The 10,775-nt window shown below is 43.8% G+C and overlaps 1 protein-coding gene across 1 annotated transcript in view; it reads left to right on the forward strand.

Moving 5' to 3' along the window:
- Positions 1-9,367, forward strand: part of LOC126236792 (toll-like receptor 2) — a 29,637-nt gene extending 20,270 nt beyond the window's left edge. The window contains exon 3 of the mRNA XM_049946379.1: positions 8,301-9,367. Within this exon, the coding sequence (XP_049802336.1) occupies positions 8,301-8,555 (255 nt within the window). The 3' untranslated portion in view covers positions 8,556-9,367. The remainder of the gene's footprint in view (positions 1-8,300) is intronic.
- Positions 9,368-10,775: the final 1,408 nt, after the last annotated feature.

The raw sequence follows: 10,775 nt of genomic DNA on the forward strand, positions 1-10,775 counted from the left end.
TGGATTTATTTTAAGAATCCTAAACGGGAAAAATCATGGGTTAATCCGGGACAACCATAAACATCGACTGCAAAACCAGATCGATTCGGCCAGAAGACAATGCTCTGTGTTTGGTGGGATCAGAAAGGTGTGGTGTATCATGAGCTTCTAAAACGCAGTGAAATTGTGAATACTAATCGCTACAGACAACAAATGATCAATTTGAACTATGCAGTGATCAAAAAAAAGACCAGAATGGGCCAGAAGAGAGGGCAAAGTAATTTTTTAACACGACAATGCACCTGCACACAAAGCAAAACTGATTCAGGATACATTCAAAACACTTGGCTGGGAGCTGCTACCCCACCCGCCGTATTCACCAGACTTGGCCCCTTCCGACTACCATTTGTTTTCATCAATGGGACACGCATTGGCTGAGGAACACTTCGATGCCTTCGAAGAAGTCGAAAACTGGGTGTCCGATTGGTTTGCTTCAAAAGACGAACATTTCTATTATTGGCGTGGTGTCCACAAATTGCCAGAAAGGTGGTCAAAATGTATAGAAAGCAATGGTCAGTACTTTGAATAAAATGTTTTTACTTTACAATTCAAAATTAGTGTTTCATTTTCACAAAAAAAAAAAAAACACTCATTTCATACCGGTACACCTGGTAGAACGACTGCTGTACACGTGCTAGCATTTCAGCAGAGATGTGAGAGTAGGCTGCAGTAATACGTCGTTGCATATCATTGGGTGTGGTTGGCACGTCCATTTAGACAGCGTCTTCCAGTTTTCCCCACTGGAAAAAGTCGACAGGTGTCAAATCACGGAAACGGCCCTGCCAAGGTAGAGGTCCTCTGCGTCCAGTTCGCGATTTGGAAACAGTTCGTGAAGACATGCTGTAGTATTTCGTGCAGTATGTGCTCCACAGCCATCATGTTGGAACCACAGGTTGCTCCTAGCCTGCAGAGGAACGTCTTCTAGCATCCGTGGAAAAAGGCTGCGATACTTGTGCTCCTTCAGTGTTCCATCTATGAAAACGGCCCTGTGAGCTGATGGTTCACTATCCCACATCACACGTTTATACTCCATTGACGCTCACATTCCATCTGACGGAGCCAACGGGGATTGTTAACAGACCAATAGTGCACGTTTCGGCAATTTAATTGGCCATGATTGGTAAATGTAGCTTTATCACTAAACAGGATACAGGATATATCTGGAGCATCCTGTCTTAATGCCTATGTACAGACGCAACTCTTGACGGAGAGAGATTTCATGGGAATGGAACCTATGTTGATAGACGATGCATAGGACACTTGCATGACGCATGCCACTTCCTTGTACAATTGTACAGAAGCAAACGTGCGGATCAACTGCACCAACAGCAAGAACATTTTCTCCCCTCTTCTGTCGTCACCTGTTTCCTTCTGTTACGTTGTCTAAGTGTTACACAACAACTTTCATGGTAGTTGGCGAGATGGTTGACGTCTATTGGAATATCTTGCCGCATACATTGTACAAGAACGAACTGCATTCTTCCTACCCTCTCCATACGTCATGAGCATGTCGGCTTTTTCTGCTTTGGAAAATTCCATCGTCTACTCACACACTAATTGATTTGCAAGTCGCAAAGCACTCAAGGAACACGCAAGCGCACTGTAAACAAACATAAAAACATCCTACCAAGCCACTACGCAAGTTGAGTGTCACAAACAAGTGTCAGTGTGGGAACTTTACAAAATACGATATCTCGTAAACAATTCACACTAGAATCCTGCAACAAATACCACTGACTTTTTAATTTACCCTAATTTTAGTTTGTTAATACCAATACGCATTGTTGCACTTAAAAAGTATTTTTGCACAAAAATACACTTTGCACTTATTATTACAATCTGTTTAATGGCTAATAAATGAGCCTATGACCACCAATCCGTTCTGTGAAAACTGCACATCGGTAGCACTTTCCGCTTCTGCAACGTATATGGTGCAAATTTTAGGTGATTCACGCTCTGTTACTGATAACTACTGTGTTCATTAAACTAATAGAAAAACGCTACAAATGTATGCGCCAACTTAATATTTTATCATTCACCATCGTTTCTAAAATATTCTGAAACTTCCTTTTTAATTTAATGTATAAACATACTATGTTATGTGTAAATTCATGTCCGCAGCTCGTGGTCGTGCGGTAGCATTCTCGGTTCCCACGTCCGGGTTCCCGGGTTCGATTCCCGGCGGGGTCGGGGAGTTTCTCTGCCTCGTGATGACTGGGTGTTGTGTGATGTCCTTAGGTTAGTTAGGTTTAAATAGTTCTAAGTTCTAGGGGACTGATGACCATAGATGTTAAGTCCCATAGTGCTCAGAGCCATTTGAACCATTTTTGTAAATTCATCTTTTCCCCATAGCTACACCTGCATATGCATTCGACACATGTATTGAACACCCTTCATCCTATCCCTCTGTGTGTCCACCTCTTCCCACCTCTGACTATCTCCTCCTCCCCACTGTCTCTTCTTCTCTTCCTCTTCCTTCCCCTCTCTCCATCCATTTCCTCCTCCCTCTCGCTCTTTCCATCCCGTTCTCTATCCATGTCACCCTGTCTGTAGCCATGCTCATAGGCATGTGTTGTCCCTGCAGTAGAGTTCAGTGAAGCAGGGCATTACTACTCCCATAACACAATTCTCATACAGGGTACGTTACATATCAGGGGCTTGAAACTCATTTACTTGGCCCTGCCACACAGGCCACCACAGAAAGCAGTTCGATGAAGTATGCCAATACAACTCCAACACAACACACCTGTCGTGCACAGCAGCCTACATGTCGAGGGCCAGAAAACCGTTTCGATTTGCCAAGCCAGTACTATTCTGACATAACAAACCTGTCATGTAGGTTGGCGTACATACCAGGGGCTGGAAAAAAGCGCCCCTATTCTGCACCTATTGGAGCTAGGAGATTATAAACCCCACAGTGCTGATAACTGTGAGACCTGATATTAATGTGCCGAATTTGGTGGAAATTAATGCAAGAGTTTGCGAGGAGATCCTGGGTACACTCACATACACTCTGCTTTATACATATTATGGATAAGAGCACTCTCAGTTCAGGAGTGAATTCGTTCAATTTAGTGAACATGCCAGGGAACATGGGCAATGAACTGCAAGACTGATGTCACTGTTTGATCTCTTGCAATTTGGTACAGCGTATACTACAGTCACAACGACATAGCTCAGAATCTGCATTTTAGTAGACGCAATGGAAAAGGAACGGTGGCTGTATAATGTTAAAAGTAACGAATATCACAATACAATGCCATGCGGAGGTCCTATCCTGTATTTTCTAGTAGGAAAAATGTGTTCGCCTGGAATTCATTACTCCACAGGAACGCGAAAGCAAAATTTTAAATATTCGTAAAAATTTGTTGGTCAGTCAACCGATGTGTCCACTATATTCCTCGCAGTTTTCTCCACCAATTTCCGACAACCACTAACAGACTCGTGAACAAATTTTTGTTGTTTACACAGCAGATGCACGTTTCTGAGGAAGCAACACTCACGTTGCAAACCGCATTTGGTGTACTTCGCAATGAGGGACGTTGTAAGGAAACGAGGTCGCGGGATTCGCTTGTGGCATGCACAGCCAGCTATGGCGTCAAATTTGCAGGAAAAGTACCTGGCCACCGGGCCAACCTGTGGGTAGTGCAATCTACAATCGTTTTTCTCTAAAAAGCCGTCGCTGGAGGGGCAGGAACTTTCTCCCGCCTGCTAACCCTCGAGGGGATGGAATTTTTCCAGTGGACAGCATAATCGTGGAGCCAGACTTGCCGTGAGTCCTAAATTTTATTTTTTTTCAACAAGGGGAAGAGGCCTGGCTTCTGGCGGATCTTGGCAATCGCCTATTGACTCAATTCGAAATCGAGCAGTTCGGTGTGGACGAGAGCCTGTTAAAATCTTTGGGACAGGACCTCATTCTTGGTTGCGAGTTTGCAGACGATGGATGTTCCTCAGGGGCTGCAGAATATTGGCTGAGTAATATGTTCTATAGAAGTGCAATAACACACATGAATCAGTAACTTGGCGCACTTATATACTGTAGCTTGCCTATTGATGTTCGTTAACATGTGAATTCTTTATAGAATGTTTTCGCCATTACTGATATTTAGATACAGCACTCGCATGTGAGTAAGTGTACTTGTATTACAGTGATCGCAGCAGGAAACTTCCTTTGGCGCTGTACCAAAAATGCATTTTATTCATTGGTAGTAAAATTTTTGCTTTGTCTCACAGCACAACCAGCATCACAGCATGTTAGGTGATGTGCAGTTTCACTCTTCGAACTTTGACATGAAGACTAGTCGAACGTTCTTCCGTTATTTTTTAGGTACCAAGCCTACCGATTATCGTCTTATTCAAAAGTTAACTAGTTTATAACATATTTCAGAAATACCCGTTGACTTCCCACAGGGTGATAATTAATTCGTATACTGGCGATCTGTAGGGAGGTGTACGAGGGAAATGAAGGTGCTTAGCCAAGCAGGAGCCGGTACTGAGAAAGAAAATCTTACTGCCCCCACGCACGTTCATCAAGTAACTCCACAACACATTCTGTTTGAGGACGTCTTCACACAACATAAACGCAAATCCTGAGTCACTACTTCATTGTCACAGTGAAAGAGAATGAATGCAATCAGTACTGGCTGCCTTAGGATCTTTAACATGAATTCGGGGGAAGATGATTGAGAGACGAAACATAGTTCGTTCCAGAGCGGAATGGCGACTTTGCGGCTGCGTAAAAACCGTTATCGTAACGATTATGTACGGCATTATTAACAGAGACTTAATCATCGAATATCAGTTTTCATAACTTCTTATGTCTTGGTCATAAATGTCGCAGCTCTCGTCAGCACTTCATCTCATCTTGATGTAATTCTGTTAACATTTTTTTTTACTATGCAGCGTATGATCATCCATCTACGAAATTATGTTTAGCACCCACACCTTGGACAATGATCGTCCTTTACTACGTTTTGGTGGAGACAGGATCTGTGGCTCCCTGACCGACAAGGCCGGTGAACTACTTGACTCGACAACCGTTTCAATATCGCTTTCACTTGTTAAGCACATATCGTCATCATTGTACTCCTCACCTACATTGTCCACAGTCGAGAGTATACACCACAACACATTCCAGTGACTCACCTTGCAGAAACGCTAATGTTTCATCTGTCACTTCTTTCTCACTTTGCGAAATTCCTGGGTTCCTTTCTGACGAAATGTCAACTTCGGCAACTGTCGTAGGTATAATGCAATGTTAGCTCTGTTTATCCTTGCCACTGCTCTGATTTGTATCAACACCACTAGCACTCTAGCACTCTTGTGAGTTACTCGTCGACTAAGATGTTCAACTACGCTCAACAGCCTCATTCTGTGCTCACAACTGGATACCTCCAGTTCCGCCCCCTGTTGCCATTAGCAGCCAATATGTGGGGCGTCGAATGCCATAAATGTCATCGGCCTTTAGCGACCTCGCACTTAAGGGGCTCCTTGTCAGACTAACATCTTCAGTTTATTTATTCATTTATTTCTTCGAATGAACTTACGCAAATTGCAATAAGTAAATTAAGAATTGCAGTAGCTATTAAAAATTTAAACTAAAGGAACAGACTTCTAGTTTGTCCACTTTTTAATCACCTCCGCAGGTCACTGTGGGACAGCCAATCCAATGCTTTGGTGATGAGGTCGTTGATGTCTTTTAACGCACTCCTGAAGGATGTATCGGGGCAAACCAGGGCTAGGTGTGCAACTATTTGCTCTTCAGCTCCAAATTCTGAGACTGCCATTGAATTAGGCTCGTGTAGTAGATAACGTGGTTCGTACGAATCCTGTAGATGTTGCACCACTGTCTTGTGGGAAGAGAGGATTCTGGTACTTTTACTGCCAAGAGATGGGAATTCGTGACATACTTAACTTGCGAAAATGATGTCCAGTGATCATTGACGTCGAAGTCGTTGAGTTAGTTGGCAACTATTACCTTGAAGACGGTGGGGCAAGAAAAGCGCTCCTAAAGAAGAAAAAAAATGGTTCTGAGCACTATGGGACTTAACATCTGTGGTCATCAGTCCCCTAGAACTTAGAACTACTTAAACCTAACTAACCTAAGGACATCACACACATCCATACCCGAGGCAGGATTCGAACCTGCGACCGTAGCAGTCGCGCGGTTCCGGACTGCGCGCCTAGAACCGCTAGACCACCGCGGCCGGCCCTAAAGAAGAGAAATTTTTTAACAATGAATACAGATTTAAGTGTTACAAAATCTTTCCTGGACATATTTGTCTGAATCGTGGCCTTGTACGGAATGGATGGGTACTCCCGTTACTAATGAGGAGGTACTGAATAGAACTGGGGAGACAAAAAATTTGTGGCACAACTTGGCAAAAAGAAGGGATCGGTTGATAGGACACGTCCTAAGACATCAACGGATCGCCAGTTTGCTATTAGAGGGAAGTAAGGAGGGTAAAAATTGTAGAGGCAACCCTAGAGATGAATACAGTAAGCAGATTCAGGATGTAGGTTGCAGTAGTTATAGTGAGATGAAGAGACTTGCAAGGATAGAGGAATGCTGAGAGATGCATCAAACCAGTGTTCTTACTGGAGACAGCAACAACAGTACCCCAAACTTTGTCTTCCTCTACAGTCTTTGTACTCCACGGCTACCTATAACACCATGGGAGTAATTCCCTAATGTTTTCACATATGCGCAAAATCATATCCCATCGTCTAGTCTGTGTTTTCCTCATATACATTTTCTCAGCGATTCCGCAGAGGATCTGAACATTTATTACCATCCGTGCACTTAATTTTCACCATGCTTCTGTATCGCCACACCTGAGACGCTTCCGTCATCATCTTTTCCGGTTTCCCCACACAGTGCTGTGCTTCACATGGACATTCTTACAAAATTTCTTACTGAAATTGAGGTTTCTGTTTAATATTAGTAGACCTCGTTTGATGAAGAATACTGTGCTCGAACGGACTACTCTGATTCTTATATCCTCCTTGCTTCTTCTGTCATAATTTTTTTTTATTTAAAAAAGCCAGAGTTCGTTCACTTCGTCAACTACATAGAACTCAGTTTGATGTTAACATGTCATATCTTGTATTGATTTCGGAATGCCGAAGTTCGTCCACTTTGTCAACTATGTAGATCCCAATTTCGATGTTAACATGTTCACTGATCCCATTTCTGCTGCTCCTGAAAACTTCCGTCTTTACCTGGCTTACTTTAATTCATGTTCTGTGCTTAAGTCAGACTGTACATTCCATATATCTTGTTTTTTTTTCTTTTATGCTCTGAACACTTCTGCCCTGTTCTTAAATTTTCATTGTTCCCTCTTGGTTCTTGCGGATATTATACAATGCCCGCGTTTTACTACAGCTTATACCTACTTTTCTTAGAATTTTAGTGATCTTGCACCAGTATACGTTGTGCAACGCTTTTCCAAGGTTGACAAATCCTACGAAACACTCTTGAATTTCTTAAATCTTACCTCCATTAAGAAGCTCGACGTCAGAATTGTCACTAGGTAACTTTAAAGTAATTATATGATCAGTCGTAGAGACCACGCGACGCGGACCGGCGCCGTGTTATCCTCTACAATATGGCATCAGTTGTATGGGACAACACTCTGCCGGCCGTTGTCAGCTTCCAGAACTTGGAACTATTAATTAAAATTCTTGTAGCTCATCAGTTACCCTCACCTGATTCCAGTCTTCCCACTCAAAAAAAAATCGCTGACATTACTGCGACTGAACCATCGTCCCCCATATGGTAGGCAAACACACTTTGACCTCTCAGCTATCAAGGTGGATCTAGTGCCTTTAACTTTCCTAAAGCCAGACTGACTAATTTCATATTCTCCTCTTCTGCATTATTCTTGTCGGCGACTTGGATGCAAGAGCTGTTAAGCTGCTTCAACGGCAGTTGTCGAATTTGTCTGTCTTTGTTATCTTGAAGACTGTGTGGACGATATTCCTCTGAAAGTCGGATAGTACATCTACAGTCTCAATGTCCGCATGCTAATTTGATTAAAAGTCTGGCAGACACTTCCCCCAATCCTTAGCATCACCACTTAATATTCAAACAACGCGACATACCCCAGATGGTCACCACTAATCTTGTAATCAGACACCCAGATTTGAAGAGAGCCTGCCACTCAGCGTGTATCACGATGCCTCGACTGATTTTATACTCTTACTGAACAGACTAAAGTGATATGTAACGACGTGAGTCACGCGCGTGCCCGCTGTTGCAGTGGTGCCTGTGGGAGATGGACTTGGCGAACCACCGTACGCTGGACCCGTCGCAGCGCGAGTTCATCATCCTGCTGGAGCTGGAACCGCTGGAACGTTCGGCGCTGCCGCGGCACCTGCGCTTCCTCATGGACACCCGTACGTACCTGGAGTGGCACCAGGCGGGCGACGTCCAGTACGAGGAGCAGGCGTTTCGCAGACTCAAGAGGGCGCTGGGGCCCAGCTGCTTCACCTGCTCTGACGTCAGCCGCTGCTGACAGAGTCTGTGCCAGGGGTCACCTCACTGCCAGAGCCATGTGGACTGCAGCGGTTGTGGTCACAATCAAACTTGCAGCCAGATCACAGCCGCATCTAGACTGTATTCAGCACCCATGTTAAATACCAAATAATGTTTGCAGTACACCAGTGCCTTTGAACATTCCTATAGCCACTATACCTCCTAAACTAAACCATCACTCAATAAACATGTGCGTTGGGTATCGTCGCACAAGCCATAGAAAAAGCAATTTTGATCTGTCAGGCATGAAACACATCTGTTGTCTTTTTGCAAGGATAACATTCTCCAACAGCGAAGGTACTTTGACACGCAGAGACAGCTGTTCATTTTGTCCAGTTCACTGAATGGCCATAAGAGTTTGCCACCAACGATTTCTGCGTACGCATTGATACTAAATAAAACACAATGCCTTGCTTCTGTGTTGGCATCAAGAATTGCACCTGCCCACACATAGCTGCATTGGTGATTTATTATCCCATTATGCGTGAATCCCGCCCCTCACAAAGTGAAACCAATGTGCGAAATGTTCATCTTCAACATTCTTTAAATGGTGAGCGAGTTGTTGGGCTCGGGAAGAGAATAAGATAGTAACACTGCCTACTGGAAAGGTTTAGAGTGAGGTTACCCCCAAGAGAAAATAAAAGCACTGAAGCGTGACGGGGTTGTGTGAAATAACATAGTCTCTTACTACAATCATTGTTATTTCTATTATAGTTTTTATAAAATTACTAATCTGTGATGTCTAAATAATCCTTCCCTGTACATAATGTATTGCTTAAAATGTAATTTTCACTTGCCTTCTGAAATAAATCGTTTAACGAATCTCTTTGTCAAATACATTACCTAAGAACAGCAATTTTATCTCTTGGTAGGAAATGATAGTAGGAGCGCAAAGCCAATATTACCAAAGTTGGGATTGTTCCCAAATTTACTCCCCTCCCACAGCCTGGACAGGGTTCTAGTGCTAGATGTGGTAACATTGCGATTTAATTATGAAAATTAATTAATTTAATTAATTAAATTATCCCTCCCCCACCCATCCCCCTCCTCCACCTGCCTCATTGGCGGTCAAAAAATCGTGAGAATTTCATAAATGGCGGGAATTTCTTTGTCCCAGTGCTGTGCTGATGTCACACCATCACCTTCCCACCCGGGAATTGGCGGGAAATTCAAAATGGCGGGTGCCCTTTCCAGAACTCGAACTCTGATCCTTCCGGGCAGGAAAACCCAAGGGCACAGCTCCTACACAGGGAAACAGTTAGACTCTGTCCAACTGGAGCAGGGGTAGGGTTAGGATAGTGTACTTTGTGGTGTCACCACCAGACACCACACTTGCTAGGTGGTAGCCTTTAAATCGGCCGCGGTCCGTTAGTATACGTCGGACCCGCGTGTCGCCACTATCAGTGATTGCAGACCGAGCGCCGCCACACGGCAGGTCTAGAGAGACTTCCTAGCACTCACCCCAGTTGTAAAACCGACTTTGCTAGCGATGGTTCACTGAAAAAATACGCTCTCATTTGCCGAGACGATAGTTAGCATAGCCTTCAGCTACGTCATTTGCTACGACCTAGCAAGGCGCCAGTACCAGTTACTATTGATACTGTAATAATGTACCGTCAAGACCGACGTTCACCATTTATGGATTAAAGGTAAGTATTCCACCAGCTACGTCCGTTTTTTCTAAAGTCTAATTTCCCTGTCCTGTTCCAGACCTCACGCCAGCCTGCGTGAGCTAAAACGCGTGCCTTTCGGCTTGCTCTAGTAACACGGGGTTGGCTCTCCTGCTAACCCACAACATACTTTATTCATTTAGGTGGGTAACTGAAGAAAAGATCGGTGGTAATTACATAATTAAGTACAAATATCCGTTGTAGTTACGCATCCATATGCAAAATGCTACACAAGAAGCGCCTAAAATTTCAATACAGCTCAAAAATTGAGGATGTCATACAATTAGTGCTATCCCACTGGAAAGAAATTGACAATACCATACGAAAGCAGCAGCAGACATACTCAATAAAATAGTTCCTCTACACAGGATCATAGGATGATCCCTTTACCTACAAGTTGAAATACATCTCTCTGCCGGCCGTAGTGGCCGAGCGGTTCTAGGCGCTCCAGTCTGGAACCGCGCGACCGCTACGGTCGCAGGTTCGAATCCTGCCTCGGGCATGGATGTGTGTGATGTCCTTAGGTTAGT

The sequence above is a fragment of the Schistocerca nitens genome, chromosome 2 (assembly GCF_023898315.1).
Source record: "Schistocerca nitens isolate TAMUIC-IGC-003100 chromosome 2, iqSchNite1.1, whole genome shotgun sequence".
NCBI lineage: Eukaryota > Metazoa > Arthropoda > Insecta > Orthoptera > Acrididae > Schistocerca > Schistocerca nitens.